This window comes from Gobius niger (genome assembly GCF_951799975.1).
Source record: "Gobius niger genome assembly, chromosome: 2".
In the NCBI taxonomy this organism is placed as follows: Eukaryota; Metazoa; Chordata; class Actinopteri; order Gobiiformes; family Gobiidae; genus Gobius; species Gobius niger.
Genome location: NC_136853.1, coordinates 26022734 through 26043549, shown reverse-complemented (window position 1 = coordinate 26043549; position 20816 = coordinate 26022734). Strand labels below are relative to the sequence as shown.

Here is a 20816-nt window from a genome sequence, read left to right as displayed (position 1 = left end):
ATATATAATATATATATTATATATATATATATATAATATATATAATATATATATATATATATACATATATATATATATAGATAGATATATAGATATATAGATATATAGATATATATATGTATATATATGTATGTATATATATACATACACCCTTGAAGCCACATGCACAAGTCTCCATCAAATGTGGCATATTCCAAGGAGACGCCCTGTCCCCACTGCTGTTCTGCTCAGGTCTGAACCCCCTCAGCCAAATAATCAACAAGACTGGCTATGGATACCGACTCAGGAACGGGGCCACCATCAGTCACCTCCTCTACATGGATGACATCATGCTGTACGCTTAGAAATCCCACATCTCCAGCTCAGATCGCATACGCATTTCTCCACGTCTTTTCCATGATGAGGGTGTGTATGATGCGCAAAATCAACACTCAAAATTCAAACTACCGGAAGTTCGCCAAGCCCGTTTACTGCCTCTAGTGCCTGTTGGCGGCTATATTGGCAGAACTGGCATATTGGCCGCAGGGTTCGAAGCGCGGAAAAAAAGTAGTGGCCGGAAATTATGGTATTTGTATGTGTGTGTACACACACACGTGTATATATGTTTAAGTGAGGGGTAAATATGGCAGTTTGTTGCCCCGCTATGTCTCTCAGTGCAGTGATGGATGAATAACACTGTGTTATTAGAAGTACGATTGCAGACTGGAAGCAGGATCTGAGCTCCAGCCGTGCTCCTGATGTATCACTCGTGAGTCATTGGACTGGGTGCGAGAGGGATTCAGTATGTCACCTCAATGTCAAACCCACTGGTAGAACACATTTCATTTCCCTTCACCAAACTCTCCTGTATAATTAGACTCAATGTCAGAGTGGCATGTCAGAGGAAGTACGAGAGAACAGAATATCACCTATTGAGTGCAATTAGCCACAAAATATAAAGAGGATTTTTCAGGATAAGAAAAGTGCACGTGTTGGTTTGAGCTTTTAAAATGGATGAAAAATTCAAACTGTGCAATGACAGGAAGGACATCTGATGGCACACTTGGAAACCAACCAATAAATAGAAATTAAAAAATAAAACATGCTCATGAGTTTCAGTTCAATATCAAATAATGACGACACAGATAGATAGATAGATAGATAGATAGATAGATAGATAGATAGATAGATAGATAGATAGATAGATAGATAGATAGAAAGATAGAAAGATAGAAAGATAGATAGATAGAAAAAATAAATAAGTAAAATTTCACTCAGGACTTGTGAATCTGGATATAAAACGCTAAACACCTTGGTCCTGTCTGCATTCACTGTTATCGTCTCCTAACTGTAGCCTCATGGAGAAAAACTAAGCTAGTGTTTGTGTTTGTCAGTCCGTGTGGAGTCTCACGAGTGTCTGGCTCTCGTTCAGCGCCTGCGGTTCCCCCTTCATACATTCAGCTCATTTCCTGCTCTCTCTGTCACATCCTTCCACCTCATCCCTGCTTCTCCCTGAGTTCCTCCCTCCACTCTTGTCTTTGACCTTGTTAGATCATGTCTCTCAGATGTGTGTATATTGACAGTGGACACTGGAGTGTTGCGCAGGACAAAATAACATTATAAGAAGTCAAGAGTTTGGAGCACAGACCTCAGGGCGGCGCGCGTGTGTGTGTGTGCGTGCGCACACGCGTGTGTGTCTGTGTGTGTGTGCGTGCGTGTGTCCTGTTGAGTCTGTGTGCGAGAAAGATAACAGGACAACCTGGGGCATCTCTCTAATTGGCCCGCACTCCTGCCCTGGATACGCTCTCTTTTTCTGTGTTGTTGTATATATATATTTCTGTTCCGTTTCATAAAGCACACTCCTACCAGCACTACTACTGTGTTAGTGTGGGAGAAAGAGACAGAGTAGGAGAGGAGGGAGGAGTGGAAGATGAAAGAAGGTGCCTCAGGTTTCAAGGGTTAAACTGTGAGTCAGGCAGCAGTGAATATATCATGCTGAATTGGATATCTATTTAATGCTTTGAAGAAGCATGGTTACAATTGAATGGAACTTTACAGTTATAGAACTGCTGCTCCAGCATATTTATTGACCTCAGGAAGTATAATAACTGAATTGAATGTATTGGCATTGTTATGCCATGAATATTTCATCTAAAATGTTAAAAGCATTATATAATCTGCCACTTGTGGGTAAAACTCTTTGGGCCAGATCTTGTGGTGGCGCACAGAGAGGCGCACGGAGAGGCGCACGGAGAGGCGCTCGGAGAGGCGCACGGAGAGGCGCAGGCTCTTGGCGAATTATTTTCCGCGTGGCGGAGCTATGCGCCATTCGCCTCCGTAACTTGTGAGGGGGCGTCGCAAGAGGAGGTGACTGCACTGATGGGAACACGACATTTATTTCCTTTATTTCCAGTCAATCTGGTTGAAGGAAAATACGCTAAGTCTGGAATGGCAAGATCACAAAGTTCGCTTCTACAGAGGGCAAAATGTCACACTCTCGTCTGCGTTTGAGACCCAAGATCGGGCCCAAAATATCTTCACATTTGGCAAAAAGTTGGTATCACATTCAATCAGAATGGCACCTTTACTTTCCATCCCAATGGCCTCCAGGACACTCCTGGATCAATAGTTTTTTAGGGTTACTGGTCGGTTTTTACTGTGGATGGAACTGTCTCCATGGTTACGGATACATTCCATCCAGTAAACCTACCAGAAACCCGAGACAACTGAAATAAAATTGATTGATGTATGTGCTCTGTGATTGGGTCCGGGACTCATGCTGCCTTCATTTGATCTCGTAATTATGGAGTGGAAAATTGCACATGAACGCCACCTCACCTCGTTTTTTCCACTGGGAAACAAGGAGACCTTTCAACACAACAGAGCAGCGATAATACATTATACAATATATACAATACTATTAGCTGATTGTTATGAAGCTGACACTATGCATTTAGCTATTTATTTATTACATTTTAATATTGTATCTTTTTACATTATTATATTTTATACACTTAAGCTACCGCTTTTTTTTTTTTATTAAAACAGATGCAAAGAAGCAATAGTTCAGTGGTTTGTTGACAACTTTTTCAGGTGAATGTATTTGTTTATAGTGTATTGGTGTGTGTGTTTTTTTTATATTTCACTTCGCTACGACACAAAAACACTTGAACACAATACACTGGGAATTTCCATTTCACAGCTGGAAAGGATTACCTTTACCAGGACACATGAAGGCAGCATCAGTCCCAATTGAGTTTCAATGTGTGTGTGTGTATGTGCTGGAACCATGCACACTCTCAGACAAAATTGCCATGACCTGTGGAGTCCCCCAGGGGTCAATCTTGGGACCCCTCTTACACAACTTGTACATGCTTCCATTGGGTCAGCTAATAAACAGCAACAATGTGTCATACCACAGCAGATGACACTCAAATCTACGTGTCAATGACGGCTGATGAGTAGTGTCAAAACCAGACTTAGAGAGACTTATCCATGCATTTGTCTCCAGCAGGTTAGATAACTGTAATGGCCTATACTCACTGGCCTCTCTAAACGAGCTATCAGACAGCTACAGTACATCCAGAACGCTGCTGCTCGAGTCCTGACAAGAACCAGGAAATACGACCATATTAGTCCAGCGCTCCGGTCTCTGCACTGGCTCCCTGTCACTCGGAGAATAGACTTTAAAACAGCTCTGCTTGTGTACAAGTCTTTTCATGGTTTAGGGCCGAAGTACATCTCTGACACATTACAGCCGTATGAACCATCTCGGGCCCTGAGAACTTCAGGGAGGGGTTTCCTGGTGGTTCCCAGAGTCAGGACTAAACACGGTGAGGCTGCGTTTCAGTTTCATGCAGCTAAAATCTGGAACAGTCTTCATGAGTTCAATGTTCAAATCCAGGCTGAAAACAGTTCATTTTGCCCATGCATATGACTGAAAGTATTTTATCTGCACTCTTTGTCATGGATTGTGGTGGAGTGAAGAAAGTAAAACCAAAATGCAGGACTGCAACAAAACTGGCGATGTTTAATGAACGATGAAAACCAAAATGACAAAACTAAAACAGACCGGGCCTGACATAGACAATGCGACAAAGGACAACGGAAACAAAGGGGTATAAATACAAGAGGAAACGGGGCACAGGTGAAACACATCAGGGCGGGGCAGGCAGGGAATGAGGGAAGTAAAGCAAAATCACAAGGAACACAGAACACATGTCAAAATAAAACACATGACTAGACCAAAGACAAGAAAACATACAAAAACAGGAGAACAAAAGACAAATAATGACACTCCTGCCTTTTACTGTAATTGATAAATTTTATGTTGATGTTTTTACTGATTCTACTTGATTTCTTGTATTTATGCAACTGTGAAGCACTTTGAATTTCCTTGTGTATGAATTGTGCTTTACAAATAAACTTGCCTTGCCACTACTTTATTTCTAATTACAGTACATCTGTCTGTCTATATCCAAACCAGATTTCAAGAAGCTTTTTTTTTTTAGCCCTTTCTTTCATAATTTTTATACACTCGATATCTTTGTTCTTTTCCGTTCTTTTCCTTTTTTCCTAAATGGTGCCATAATTTCATTAAGTTTTGAACCAAAAATGTTACACCCCATTTTCTGAAATTCTTGGCTTCTAAGAATTTCACTACAAACAATTTATTTTAGAGCAACCTCAAGATTTGCAACTTGATTTTTTGGTATGAAATCATAGCTGCTTCTAGTTATATTTGCATTATTATTATGCAACCTCGCTTTTGATTGTACAGGCAGACTACAGAGCCCAGGAGAACGGGAGTCTCCTTGCTTTATGTAGCTGGTGTCTCAGAGAAACTTCAGAGAATCTTTAGAGAAAACAGAATACCAGTGTACTACAAACCAGTGAACACACTGAGACAGGGGGCGAGGGCCTTTATGTATCACAATAATAAAAATAATTATTATTTTCATGATCAAAAAGAGCCTCATATCATTTAAACACACTGCCAAAGGATCACTTCTGTGCTTTGTGTGAGAACCTTAGTTAAAAAAGTAAAATCTTGACTAAAATAAAACAGATTTTCATCAAAAGACTAATACTAAATTAAGTATGTTGTCAAAATGAACATTGCTTTGCAATGAACAAGTCATAGCTGCTCTTAAAAGTTTAGATTTGATTGTCATGCGTCTAGTTTATTCACATCTGCTTTAACTAGGATTGCATTTGGTCAATTTAAAAACACATCATATACCCCCATGTTCTGGATAGCATCTTATAGAACTGTTGTACAGTCAGAAATCGGGGTGGTTACCATTTTAGTGGCAGTACAGTCAAATCGCATAATTATAGCCGTTAGTTCATAATTGTTGGTTTTGTTTTTTTGGCTTGCCGGTCATGGGCCGTACATAATGTTAATTTGTTAAATTGTGACACATTAAATGAAGCCAGGGGCCGTGATTGGTCCTGCCCTTCATGCCCTAGCAATGCAGAATGAGCCCAGACCTTACAGTCTGTGGCCCAGACCTATCACCACAACTGCCACTAAAAGCCTGCACTGTCACTGAAAAAGTTGGTGTTTTGGGCCAAAATACCAACTACTGTATCTCCATCGTCATGCACGAGCTTAACGTAGAGACTGCAGCTACGCATAAGACCGGAAGTGGCAGTGGCAAGTAAAAAAAAATACAACTTCTCAATAACTCCATACAGCTTTTTATTATTTAAACTACAATACATGGGAAATTGTTCAATTTGTCAAAAGAGAAGTTACAGCACCCGCAAATATGCTTCTTTAAGATCAATTTAACAAGCAACTGTTTGCTGCAATAATCTGTTTCAGGCAGAGCTGTTGTCCAAGGTCACCTGCAAAGAAAACACTGTCTAAAGCGTTGAAGGCAATGATGCACACAAGCAACTAACTATGTGAGAGAATAGTGTCCACATTCAGTTTAAATGACAAGGGACATGACAAAGCCAGATTCTTTTAGTTTTTTTCTAATATCTTTTAATATTTTTCAGTTTGGCCTCTTTGTGGTTTTTTCCTGGTTAGTTTATGCGCACGTGTGAAAGATCAGAAAGAAATCAGATTCTATAAATATCAGATTATGTATATCAGATTATGCTGTTTACATGCCATGTCAATAACCTGAGAACTCCCGAAATCAGATCATGATCAGATTTTTGATCTGCATGTAAACGTTTTGTTTTGTTTCTGTCTTTTTTCACCAGACTCATTCCTGCAGAAGACGAGCCCCTGCTCTGAAGCAAGTAAACCTTGTAACCCCTGTCTGGATGCTGCTAAAGCCTGTAATCTCAATGACACCTGTAAACGACTGCGCTCTAGCTACACTACTATCTGCTCCAAAGCCACACCCCCTCAGCCCTCTCTGGCCAATCAGGAGGCCTGCAGTCGGAAACGCTGCCAAAAGGTATGTTAATATAAAATGCTGGCTTTATAAGACATAGGGAAGCCATAATGTAAAATGTTACTGTTAGGATTGTTATGTAATTTACGCTGCATGTCATCAGTGTTAATGATCTAAAGGTAATTAATTTTTATAGATGATCATAGCAACAACATATTACCAGCTTTATCATCAAATGTTCATACTACAACATAATATACCTCTTACTTTTACTTTGCTTTTTTATTTAGCTTATTTAACCAGGTCAGTCCCATTGATCTTAGATCTCTTTTACAAGAGAGTCCTGGTCAAGATGGGCAGGAACACAAAGTTTCCATTATATAAATAAAAAAACATACACAGCATTAGTTAAACCATTCACACACAGGACCAATCTGGACTGGACTGACATCACAAGAGACTTGAAACTAATAAGGTCTGTGATTTTTAAGTTCGTCTTCAGTAAGTTCCATGTAAATGGAGCCGAGTATCATTAGAGCAATAGATCATTGTATCATCGATGTAAAAGTGAAATTCAGCTTTTGGGACATTTCTTCCAATGCCATATACAGTGTAAAAAGCAAGGGCCCAAGTATGGACCCTTGAGGCACTCCATTTTGGGTCTGCAGAACATCAGAAGCAGAACCCCCCGTTTGTACCCTCTCGGTTCTGTTAGACAGGTAATTTTTTGTGCCTGGTCCAAAAAACCACACGCATAAAATGTGATTTACGAATAGATTTGTTTAGAATAGATTAATGTGAGGATAAGATCACTATCTGAGACAGCCTTTATTAAGCCTTTATTTAGTATTAAGTGAACACCACACATTAGATCAGAAATACTTTATTGATCACCAAGTGGGACATTTTCATTGTTAAGCCTAGGTCACAATCGGCTCCTATGGCCGGTCTTACTTGCAAAAAAGGCTCAGACAGCGTGAGTGGGACGAGCAAAATTTCGAGCCGTAGACTGGCCGCACACCTGTCACAGAGGTTCTTTGTCAATTCTTCTTTGTCAATTGCTCAAAAACTCCGATATATAAAGTTTCAGAGGTGCCTGCGGCCATTTGTACAAAGTTTTGTCAATATGGAGGAGGAAAGGTGAGGAGCTGAACAGGTGAGAGAGAGGGAGGAGAGAGAGAGCAAGGAGCAGTGAGGAGGAAAAACCGAGGAGGTACAAAATGTACCTGAAGAGAATGGAGACCAGGAGTGTGTTGTAATTCTTTCAGAGCAGACGAGGAGAGGTTGGTAGATTTTTTCCGTGTCAACCCTGCTGACCCTGCTGAAATATCCTTCCAAATGACCGGGTACTCTCAAACGCACGACGTTGGTACACACAACGTACAGATCGTGTGCAGTTCTTGGAACCTTCAGATGAAGCCTGCATGGAACCCGCGGTCAGTACATTTATTGTAGGTTGGTCTTAGAACTTCCATGCGTTGGCTGTATGAGAAGTCTGAAGTGTAAGACTTAAAGGTTGTACGTCACATGAAATGTGAGTACGCATGAATTAATTCAAGTAAACATTACTCTCTGATATAGAACACATGCACAGTATTTATATGGAAAATAGCTGCTGAGCCAAATCTGGTACAAACCATCTCCTCTTGTAAAGACTAATGGTTCTGTACATTGTCCCTGTTTCAATAAATAATGATAATAATAATAATAATAGTGAGCTAAAAAGTGCTCAACCTTGAAACTGTGTCTTGCAGGCCCTGCGTCTGTTTTTCGAGCGGGTGTCATGGGAGCTGAGCTATCCCCTACTGTTCTGCTCCTGCCGGGACCAAGCCTGTGCTGAGAGGCGCAGACGCACCATCATCCCTGACTGCTCCCACCAAGAGAAGCACAAGCCCAGCTGTCTGGATCTGCAGCAGCTCTGCCGCTCCGACGCTCTGTGCAGGTCAGCACTGCTCTCTGTCTCACCTACAATAGACAACATACACCATACATTTAATAAGGAAGAGGTAAACTGTCACTGTAACTGTCTCTTGGGGCAAGCAGTACTGTAAAAAATACATGTTGTCAAGCTTGGAGAGGAACCGAAAGACAAGTAAAGGGCAGTGGATAAAGGTTTATAGAGAATAAATTTAACAAAAGTCAAGCCAATTATTCAACACCATTTAAGTGTCATACATCAGGCTCTGGGAACTCACTCTCAAACAGTACTGTCGACATTATCATGGCCAACACCAACTTCATCAAGTGTGTCATTCTAACCACAAATCAACTTTTTTGTGCTAATAAACTATATAATGGGTGTTTAATAGTACTGCTTACATATCTCGGTCATTATTTTGACATTCAAGTGCATATTGTTTTAAATCTTAATTTTTAGCCGGTGTGGCGCCCTCTTGTGGTTAAAAAATATACCTTGTTAGAATTTTGAATCCGTTGGCTCTGCCGTGGTGACTGACGTCAGCAGTGATTTCTGACGTCAGCCAGCTTCATGCTCACACAGCCAACATCACCCCGCCCCCACATGTCACCGGCCCCTCTGGCAAACGCCTCCTTGGGTACATTTTTCAAATATTGAATGTGGGGGGGTAAAGCTCTAGTGCGGGGGTTAGTTCTTTAAATCTTTACGGGGTCTGTGATGATGGAGGTAGCAAGAGTCTTTGTTGAGTACAGTCAGAACATTAATGTGGCCCGTCAAGTCGCATATGAAAAATTGCTGTTGACCTGTTGATTCTGGTTCCCCTGCTCCATTTCATTATAAATAATTTAGTGTTTACTGTAGTCTGGTCATGTGAATGCTAATTATCCAAAAAATGTCTTGTCTGCTTCTGTTTACTTGAATAATTACACTACCTTCTCTGTCCGGCAGTAAAGGTTAAGCAATGTTCAATTCAACTTGTTTTTGTATAGCTCGATAGGAAGATTTACGGCAGAGGCGCAATGATCAGTGTTGCCACATGTTACTTGAACAAGAAATGAGTACCGACTACTGATTACTTCTTTAAAAAGTAACTTAGTTACTTTACTGATTACTTGGTTTTGAAAGTAACTAAGTTAGATTACGCGTTATTTTATTATAGCGAGTTTAGTGTGCTGTTTATTTCACTTATTGATTTATCAGAACAATGTACAATTACATTCAGCTCGTGAGCAAAGGTGCTTGTACCAGACTGTAGCTTTTTCAAGCTAATTGAGTTATGTGTGGTGTTTATTATAGTGAGATTCATCTACGGTAGTTTGGGTATCTGACCACTACAGGGCATTTCTGCTATTGATCGAGTCTGATTCACTTCAATGCGCTGCTGTTCACCTTGTGCTGTGGCTAAATCAATGCATTTCCACGAAGATTGCGGCCGTGTCTTACCTCATATCCTGACCCAAAAAAACGCCTCCTCCTGCATTAGCTGTTTGCTTCGCATCACCTGGTGGGGCTTACTGAAAAGTCGTCAAATTAAAGTAGCGCGCTACCTTACTGGTAATGATAATAATAATAATGGATTGGTTTTATATAGCGCTTTTTTGGACGCTCATAGAGGTTTCATATTGCATTATCAGCCCCTCCGACCACCTCCAGTCACTTGCTCACACTCTACATTAACAGCATGTATGAGCACATTGATAGTGAGTGAGCTCATCGTTAACATTACACTTAAATTAAGTTTCGTCATTTCTGTACATAATTTAGATGTGTGACTCACAGAAAACACAGGAAATATTCACCAAGTATCAAGATAACGTACCTCCACTACTTCAACATAATGTACAATACAATTTATGATATGCAGAATAGGAAATCAGGAGACGTCATGGCCTGAACTCTGCTTGGGGGTTCATTCAGACAGCGGTGCTTCAGATACGCCTACTACTCGCTCAAGCAGAGATGAACTATCACAAAGCTTGGCTCAGTCAAGGCTAAACAATAAATGCAAGTGTGGCTGCATGGTTCAAATGTTATCACACAAGTTTAGTTTAGTTTAGTTTATTGGTTTATTTGGTATAAGGACAGTGCAAGTTAATCAACAAGCCACACCGGATTGTAGCCTTGTCCCCCAGTAAAAGTAAAAGAAATCATCCTTAGTTCACTTCTCCTCTCCTCCTTTTCCCAGTTTTTTCATCGGCCACAGAAAATGCTGTCATCCCACACATGCACACACTGTTGCCAACTCGTGTGTATTTGTTATTTTTAATATTAATTAATTAATTACTTCATTAATTATTCAGAGTTGACATCTCGAACTTTAAAAAAAAATCTTATGATACTTTCTTAATTACTTAAAAGAAAGTTTTTTTCTTTGAAGCGGAACTCCCGTGCTCACTGATGTACTGGGTTGATGCAGAGTGATAATTTTTATTTATTGGTTTATTTGGTCGGGACAGTGCATGAACACACCATTGTAGCCATCCATCCATTTTCTTCCACTTCTCCGTTTCCGGGTCGTGGGGGCTGTTGGAGCTGCCCATATCACATTGCACCAGCCCCAATGGCTCCCCCTGCTGGTGGTGGGTCCACAGAAGGACGACCTCATGGTTCTAACTGGGCCTGTTGGTCTCTCATAAGGGTCTTCTGAACCGCTCTTTGTCTGACCCGTCACCTATAGGACCTGTTTGCCATGGGAGACCCTACCAGGGTCACGAAGCCCCGACAACAGAGCTCCAAACCCCGCCATGGGCTAATTTAAATACATTGTCCCACATTCGCACACGCTCTCATTCATCCTGGCCTATTGTACATGTTTTTGGTGGAAGGGAAACCGGAGTGCCCGGAGGAAACCTATGGGGAAACCTATGCCTTTGAATGTTAATAAACAAAGTTATTTCCTCAGGCGGTCTCTGCACTTAGAATAGTCAGCGCTGTCTCCACCTTTCACCTACTGAAAAAAGAGAGCTGCAAGTTGTAATAAGTTGGCTGCTGGGAGATGAAATAGATGTTGGGGCTGTCCTGCTTAATGATCAAGCACTTAACAAATGCACTTAAAGCTGCCCATAGCGATGTCTTTTTGATTTTTTTGCTCTGCTCCACAACCGCTCCATTTCCGTATCACATTGAATGCAATCAGAGCAGCGAGTGCTCTGATTGCATTCAATGTGATACGGAAATTCAATGAAAGGGAATTCCAGAGGTCTGGGCCTGAACGGCTAAAAGCTGGAGCACCCATGGTGGCTAAATGGGCAGTAGGTACAGACAGCTCAGGGGCAGAGGAGGACCGGAGCATGCAGGAGGGACTAGGCACAAGGAGCTCAGTGAGATATGGAGGGGCCAGGTTATCTAGAGCGTTGAAGGTGAGGAGAAGGGTCTTGTATTGGTGTTTGACAGGGAGCCAGTGGAGCTGCTGGAGAACTGGGGTGATGTGATGAGTGGAAGGAGTTCTGGTGATTATTCGGGCTGCAGATTTTTGGACGAACTGAAGTCTGTGGAGTGATTTTTGGAGGAGACCGAAGGAGTGAGTTACAGTAATCTAACCAGGATGTGACAAGACTGTGCACCAGAATGGCAGCTGAACTGGGGGTGAGGGAGGGGTGGAGGCGGGTGGTGTTCCGGAGATGGAAATTTGCAGATCGGGTGATATTGCTGATATGGGCCTGGGAGGAGAGTGTGCTGTCCAGGATGACACCCAGACTCTTAACCTGAGAGGAAGGGAGGACTGTTGAATTGTCAATGTTGATGTTGAAGCTGTCGGTTTTGGCTCAGATGGACTTTTTGCCAATGAGGAGACCCTCACTTTATCAGCATAAAGAAGATATGTTGCAAAGTAAATATTTTGAGAGTTACATTTACTTGCTAAACTGCAACTTTCATGAAAGGCTGAAAGGCTCTTTTTTCTTGCTTTTAGAACATAATACTTCCATTTAGAATTAAGTTTATAAGGCAGAACCTTTTTCCCCTGCAACCCTTAAACGCCTCACACTCACAACCTCTTGGTGCCTGTCAAAAAAGACCTGACTGCTCCCTGTAGATATTGGATTATTAAACAAACAGATACTTCATGAGGATTTCATAGCAGGTCGGTCAGATGTTTATCTGTTCACGATCTTTTTATAAACTTCTGCCCTAATCAAACATTTGCGATCTCGTCACGTGTTTGTGTTTACATGGTTCGGGTACGACTGTGAATGTCAGTGTTTTGAAGTGACCATCACAAAGTCCTGATCTCAATCCAGTTTTAATGTATGGGCGGAGCTGAAAAGGTATGTGTACACAAGGTGGCTACAAATGTGTCTCAGTTTCACCAGTTCTGTTTGGAGGAATGGACCAAAACTCCTGCAACTGTTGTGAGAAACTTGTGGAAGGAAATCCAAAACGTTTGACCCAAGTTATGCAGTTTAAAGCTACCAAATATTAACTTTTGGCTTTGTACAAAGTAATATAAAACCAGAAAAAGTTTAATATAAAACCATGTAGACCATTCTATCTCTCATTCTTCTGGCATTTAGCAAATAGAAATCATTTTCAAAATTCTAATTGACCTAAAAGTAAAAGTTAATTCTGTTTTCATGTCAGACAGTGAGAAAAAATGCAAATGTGTGTTTTTATGAAGTCTATGTAAACATCTGGTTCTCACTGTAAGGGTTGCACAAGAAACAATCGTTTGCTTGTAATAAAAACACCTTTTTATTTAGGGTATTTCTTTTTGAGAACAATTTTAAAACATTTTGTTGTTAAATTGTGGCTTGGGTCTTTTCCGATTTCTGCCGGATTCTGCATTCACTTGCTGCATACAGGTATGTTTATACCACATTCTACCACAGTTACAGAAGCCTCTGATCTAGAGGTGAGATTAAGTACAAATCATTGGTGAACGCTCTACTTGATCTCTCCGGGATGCATGTGTGCAATGGTAATTTTACTCTTGGTGCTGCTGTTTGAACAAAACATAATCAAGTCCAGTGCAGAATTGGATGTTATTATATGCAACCTACAAAGCACAGAGAAGCAAAAGGAATAAATCAATGCTTTCTGAAAACAAACGGCACATTCTGTTATTGTAAAGAAGAAAAAACCTTTGAGTTGAACATCATAGGCTTCTTTGAATGTTGTTAAACTCAGCATAAATGGAATTCAAAGTAGTTGTGTTCATATGTGTTTAGCCTCCATTAACCTCTAGTGGAGTGAGCAGCATAATGACAGGCTGGTCCCTCAGGACTGGACAGCTTAGAAGGACGTCTCATCCCTGACTGTGTAGAAGCAGGACCAGTGTACAAGGACGAAAATGACTGACACACAGGGTAATTAAACATGCTCCTTGCAACAAGTAATGTATAAAATAACCTGCTGAGAAGTTTAAAAGGAAATTGTGGTGGACACAGGTAGGAGCAAATATCGCTAACTGTTTTCAGACTTTGCGCTCCACTCCGACACAGTTCTCGCTCCCCTTGTGTGAGCGCGGACTTCACTGATCAAAGCTGTGGATGCTTAAACCGTGCAGTACCTCGGCAAAACACAAACATAAAAGGTAATTATAGTGGCGGCAGGGTGGCACAGTGGTTAATGCTTGTGCTTCACAGCAAGAAGGTCCCGGTTCTCCTGCATGTCTGCGTAAGTTTCCCTGACTAAATTCAAGTGTGCTCAATGTTTATGAATACATATGAATACATATTAGTCAGATATGTTTCATCTAACATGGATCAAACATATTCCATATGCTCTGAGGGGCACCACATTGCAGCCAATATGACTGCCTTGTATTTGCACCACTGTTTTATTCATTTATATGACCAAAAAAAGCATTCAATGAGAATGATGAGAAAATAGAGTTATAGAAATGTGGCCAATGCGATCGATTCAACGTACGTAGGAATCTGTACCGTGCAAAGAGACTTTACGCATGGCCCATTCATACAAACCAATTCTCTGCAAACTTAAGTTCAGATGTCTTCACAAAACATTAGTGTCATGTTGTGTTCTCTGGTGCGGAGAAAGGACAGGCTATCCCTCTCTTTTTTTTTTTGGTGATCAGAATTTCTTTCCCTGTATTGACCATTAAACAGCTGACTCAAAATATCATCAAGCTTGCGGCCTGTGGGCCAAATCCAGCCCGCGAGATGATTTCGTACTTAAATTGCATTAAACTAATCTCCCTTTAAGGCGAACACATTCCCCTTTTTCCAAATCTTTAGGCTCTGGGTTATAATTTGTATAGTTGTATTGTTCTACAACTATACAACTATACTATATGAGATTGTTCTGGTTACGATTTTGGTCTATTCCCACTGTTTATCGCACCTATCCTAAGTGTTCCTCTAAGGATTTACAAATGAAGCACTGGGCACATACACTGAAAAGCATTTTTACGTGCAGTTACAAAGCTGCAGTTATATTACTGGCATGTCTTGAACACTACCCAGCTGAGATTGTGAGAGATAATAGCTCATTTTGAAAACATCAGTCTTGGTGTGCACCAAAGGGACAGGCAGGTTGAAAGGCAGTAGTGAAATCCCCAGAGCTGCATACCAGCTCCATTCTGTTCCTTTCAGATTGTCTCATACCTCTAATGCTGTGAATAGTTTTGTCAGGCTGTCGCTCCTTGAAGCCATGTCAGAGAGGAGCACTGCAGAATCATGAAAGTGCTTGTCGGAGGTTTGAGAGACTAGACTTCCTCACTGAAGGAGCACAAATCCTGTCCAGTCTTCTAGCTGTCAAGTGCAACTATCTTTTCAGACAAAGACGTTTCAAACTGACTTAGGACGGGAAAAGTGTGTCTCTTTTCATCACAGCAGCACAGGAAGGATTTTTGTTAAATTTGCCAATAAGTAGCACACTGTTGTTGTTTTTTTATGGAAACAGAAGAGTGAACAAACAGGAAGCTTTTGGTGAAAGAGAGAAGAGTGCAGTGTCAGTTGGAGTAGGACAATTATGTGTTTAGCACACATGGTGCTTCAATGGCCAACACTCACACCAAGAGAGCTCCATCTGTAACCTGTAACTTCTTCTTTAAGAGGCTCCTCTGTCCACTCATTACCTGTAATAATAAGACATCATGCTTTGGGGCTGTTTTTATGCAAAGGGACCAGGACGACTGATCCGTGTAAAGGAAAGAATGAATGGGGCCATGTGTCGTGAGATTTTGAGTGAAAAATGCCCTTCCATCAGCAAGGGCATTGAAAATGAAACGTGGTTGGGTCTTTCAGCAATGATCCCAAACACACCGCCTGAGCATCGAAGGAGGGGCTTCGTAAGAAAGGTTTTGGAGTGGCCTAGCCAGTCTCCAGATCTCAACACCATAGAAAATCTTTGGAGGGAAAGTCTGTATTGCCCATCGACAGCCCCAAAACATCACTGCTCTAGAGGAGAGCTGCAAGGAGGAATGGGCCAGAAACAGTGTGTGATTTACAGAAAACGTTTGACCTCTGTCATTGCCAACAAAGGGTATATAACAAACTCGCTAGTCTCCACATTTGATATTCTGAGATTATGAGTTATTACAAAGAAATGTCCACTATAGTCCATATAACCCGTCACTCAGTATAGCTGTAGACCCGCACTAAGTAGCCCAGTGGTTCCCAACCCATTCCAAAAACTGTGGCCACTACAAATGTATAAAAGAATGAATGCTAAAGATAGAGTGTTTTATGAACCCGTACTCCTTTCTTATATTTGATGATTTGTACTCATGACCTGACCCTTTGACCAGACAAAGCTCTGAGCCTCTGCAATCCCAGAACCACTGTAATGACTGTATAGTCTAGTGCAAAGTTACCTCACTGCAGCTGCAGAAAGGAGTGAGCCCGTTGTCCAGAGCACGAGCAGAATGAGCGACTACATCTGCAATATGTTCACTAAACTCAGGAAATAGAATTCAGGAGACAGGACCCGCGGTTTGGTACATCACGGTGCAAGTGCAATCTAAAAAATAATTAGTTGGTTTTGAAATGAAATAGCCTAATGATCGTTATTAGACAGTATTTATAACCTTAGAATAAAATTGGCAATGCTTTCAAAGCTGCTTTATAATAAAATGTACCTGCACTGCGTTGCAGTGCATGCACTCGTTAAGTGGTAGTTTCATTTTCGTTTTCCTCACACGGAAGCACTCGGAACAAATGACATTTTTCCAAGATTTTCTAAATTATCAACTCAAATGACAGTCAGCATAATTTTCAAGTCTTTAAGTGTCATCATAATTTGATTGAAAAAACCTCCCAGTATTTTTTTCAGAAACACATTTTGTAAAAAACTCAAAATCTACTGTTCCAAATTATTAAGCAACTCATCGTTTCAATACATTTTAAAGCTTGTAATTAACTGAAAATTATCATTTGTTGAATTTGCAGCATTAGGAGGTCATATTTACTCATATTATTATCCTAAACTTTTTAAGTTATATTTTAACATAGGAGCCCTTGTGTGATAGCAGCTTGAAAACTGCCTCCCACCCTCATAGAAGTTTTTTTTGTTGAGGCTCCAAAGGTTCTCAATAGGGCTGAGGTCAGGGGAGGAGGGGGTCCACATCATGAGTTTCTCTCCTTTTATGCCCATAGCAGCCAGTGATGCAGAGGTTTTCTTTACAGTATGACATGGTGCGTTGTCATGCATGAAGAGGATTTTGTTAGGGAAAGCACGGCTCTTCATTTTGTAGCATAAAAGCCAGTTGTCAGTCAGAAACTCCAAATATTTTTCAACGGTCATTTTCACACCTTCAGGGATCCTAAAAGGGCCTAATGGGGCCGACCAGCTCTCTCACCATGATTCTGGCCAAAAACATGACTCCGCCCCCTCCTTACTGACGTCACAGCCTTGTTGGGACATGGTGGTCATTCACCAACCATCCACTACTCCACTGATCTGACCATCCAGGGCTACACGGCCTCATCAGTGACAAGACTGTTTGAAAATGAGTCTTCATGTATTTCTGAGCCACTGCAGCCATTTCCGCTCGTCAGGATTGAATTAAAACTTTAGGGGAGGCCGGATGGAATGCACAACTGCAGCCTCTGGAGGGTCCTACACCTTGATGTTCGGGAGACTCCAGAGGCACCAGCAGCTTCATACCTGTCTGATGCTTTGTAGCAGCTGTTCTCTTTATCTGATGTATTTGTCTGGCAGAAACCGTCCATATTGTGCCTTTATTTGCTCAAACCCGTGTGTGCTCTGAAAAAGTCACAAATCTCTTAGCAGTATGATGATTATGCTGAATCTTTCGCGAAATATCGAAGGTTTTAATACCTAGTCCAAGGCATTCAACTATTTCACACTTTTCATCAGCAGAGAGATCCTTTTTCTTTCCCATCTTGCTTGAAAATGGTTAATAATGTGGAATGTCCTTTCTCAGTGTTTTTTTTACCTGAACTGGGCTTAACCTGACAACCAATCATCCCAGGCGTCTGAGATTAATGTCTGTGATTCAAAGAGCCCTGAGACACAACACCATCCATGAGTTTCATTGAAAAACTTTTCTTTTTTACCTTTATGGCACTGAAATACAATTTGCATAATAATTTTGAACATTAATAATAATGATAATAAAATAAAATTGAAGCTCGACCCGACCCAAACCCGACTGTCATGCGTGACATCTCGGCCCGACTCAGGCTAAAATCCTAAAATCTAAACTCTACCAAGAATTTACAGGAACTGGAGGCTTTTTGCCAAAAAATAATGGCCAGCTTTACCATCTGAGGAAATAAAGAGGCCCATCCACAACTACTGCAAAAGAAACCAAGCCATTATTGATGTTAAAGGGGGAAACACAGTATTAAGAACTGGGGTATGTCAACTTTTGATCAGGGTCATTTTGGTGGTTTATTTTGTCAATATGATTTAAAAAGAGTAAACTCAGTTGTTTGACCATAAATGGCTTCACACAAACACTAACTATGAGTGAAAACAAAGTTTTTGTGTTATCATTCATATTCTCTAAAAAATGGCCAAAAGAAAATCTTAAATTCTGTCAGGATATGAAAACTTTTGAGCACAGCTGTACTTCCCCTCATGTACAAACAACCACACATTAAAATGATGGGCTAAAATAACGGACTGGCTGAGTTCCATAGTGGAATATCGGGTCACAACTGATCAAAGTTTTACATTTCGAAAATCTCCAACTGTATTATTATGAAATGTGATTGGAATCCCAGGAATCTTAGCAGTTTTGACGACACATTCCCAGGTTGAGGTTGATTATGTTTTGTGTTTTGAGTAAAATGACAATCATAATAACACACATTGGGCCAATTCAGAAAAACACAGAGCTTAGACTGCATGAGTATGGGGCAAAGTGCAAAATATCTTGTAGCTATTTAGGTGCAGTAATTAGCTGAAGCCTATTAAACCCATTAAGTTGATAAGTAACTCGGATGACCCCGATGTCATCAGCTGTTCCTGGTGTTTTGGGATCCACTGAACTGAATGATTTCATTAGCATGCACTTACTAAACACTCAGCACAAATTAACATTCAGAGCTACTCCTTTTCACCAGCAACTTCAAAACTGGCATCTTTTCCGGAAACATTGGAATAATAATTACATCAGACTATGAATTCATACAGAGATTTATTTTACTTGTTAATGGTAGGCTCAAAAGATGAAAGGCGTCCTCGCAGTGAACATAGTTGTTATTAAAAACGACAGATGTTTCAGTTTAATTCTTATGACTTCATCTCCTGGTGCAGAAAACGTTCTCTCCGGTATTTACAGACCCTTTGATGGACACACTTCCAACTCTAAGCTGCCTCGGAAGGAAGACATTTTTCATCAAAAAATTTAAACGAAGTCTGCCGTCTGTAATTTGTTATTTCACTTACCATAAGAAGATGTTTTCTCCTGGTTCACTCTGATGTAAATTGAGCAAATGTTTTCAGTGGGTGTAAGCAAAGACTATGGCAAAAGTGTCAGAAACTTTCTGTGTCTGTTTCCCAGTGGAAATGTGCAAAGTTAATGTCCATATAGCAATGAGAACTGACCTTAACTAAACTTACGTTTATGTCTGTGTCACTTCCCAATTTGAGTCATTTACTCGATCTGTGCCAACTATACTAATCTATCAGCCCGACTACATATTTAGTGTTTTACTGGCAAAGAAGGTTAATACATTGTCTATTGGATTAAGTCGTAGTTTGTTATCAATTTAAGGTTAATAAGTCGGGAAAGCACATCTCACAAAGTTTAATAAAAGATTGTACCTGCTAATCGGCTTCAATACTTAAATCAATTGACCTTGTGTTTTCTATGTTCTGCTTTGTTTGATCAGGTTTTTAGAGTTTAAAATATTTGCTCGATGAACGCTGATACAGTATATCTGTGTTCATCGAGCAAATATAGCTACATCTATCACATGTTAGATATAGCTTGGCCCCGTATGTGTTGCCATAGTGACCCTGAACAGTGAGTTGAATTTTGCCATGTATTGGGTAAATTATCTCAATGGGGCATAATATTCCTGAAACAGTCCAGAATATAGATATTCAGAAAAAGGCATGACAATTGAAAGCGAGAGCTGCAGGAAAACTGAAACTATTATAAAAACCAGTGGACAATATACATTGTTTAATTTCATTATCTTCTGCCCTCTCTGCAGTAATGCACTTGACTCTGAATCCCAAATGTTCTGACGCCACAGTCTGAGGATGATAAGACCTTCACAAAGAATTCAAGGCATGTTTGGGTTGAGAATCCACAAAAGTGCCTTTGTCTTATTGGCTGCTAATGACAGTGTATGCAAACACATCGGCCTGAGCATCGGTGTGTTTATGGCTCAACTGCCTCTGGCAGCTTTGGGAGAGGGTATTGTGTTTTAAAGCAAAGGAAGCCAATCTAGCCACGGCACTGCTCCATTACACGGTCAGTGAGGTGAGCGGGAGCCATGATGGAAATATCTTGGCCTTACTCTGTAGGTCACAGAGGACTAAGCTGTGTAACAGGCCTTTTCTTCTGCCTATTGTGTTTGTGTGTTTAGTGTGGAGCATTCTACCATCCAACTCATTTCCCCTGCCCTGCTCAAGATTTTCTGCCAAGTATACAGGAAGTGAGCAATGACAGGAACACACAACAGCAAGTCATCCAAAAGTTATGAAAGCACATTGATACCAAGGGCAGTCTACGTGATGATGAAGATTATGGGAAGTGGCACCCTGCAACTCTAAGGCTATGTAAATATGTAAACATGCAAATGAGCCATCCCACTCAGGGACTGTTAATTAAAGCGAACAGCAAGACAGGAGCTAATCGTCAATATGGGAAGGTTTAATACAGACACAAATGCTGTTTGGGCAGGGGGAACAGGTAATTTATGAAGATAGTGTCTGCGTACATTGGTGTATGAATGAGAGAATGAATGGGTGAGTGGATCCTTGCTGTAAAGCGCTTTGAGTGCCTAATGTAGGTGGAAAAGCGCTATATAAGTTGAGACCATTTACCATTTACCAAGATCAGATAGTAGGGAATACAAATAAACTTACACAAGTCAAAAAGCCACTTTCAGAATGGTTTGTAGTTTCCTCCAGAGTGTCGCTGAAGAGGGTGTTCGCACTGCTCTAATTCTTCTTCTTCT

At 40.8% G+C, this 20816-nt stretch overlaps 1 protein-coding gene across 2 annotated transcripts in view; it reads left to right on the top strand.

Annotated features, from left to right (window-relative positions):
* gfra2b (GDNF family receptor alpha 2b) overlaps window positions 1–20816 on the top strand; it is a 69251-nt gene that overhangs the window by 34363 nt on the left and 14072 nt on the right. For both annotated transcript variants that reach the window (XM_079551230.1, XM_079551229.1), the window contains 2 exons: window positions 6199–6398; window positions 8090–8277. In XM_079551230.1, the coding sequence (XP_079407356.1) occupies window positions 6199–6398; window positions 8090–8277 (388 nt within the window). The remainder of the gene's footprint in view (window positions 1–6198; window positions 6399–8089; window positions 8278–20816) is intronic.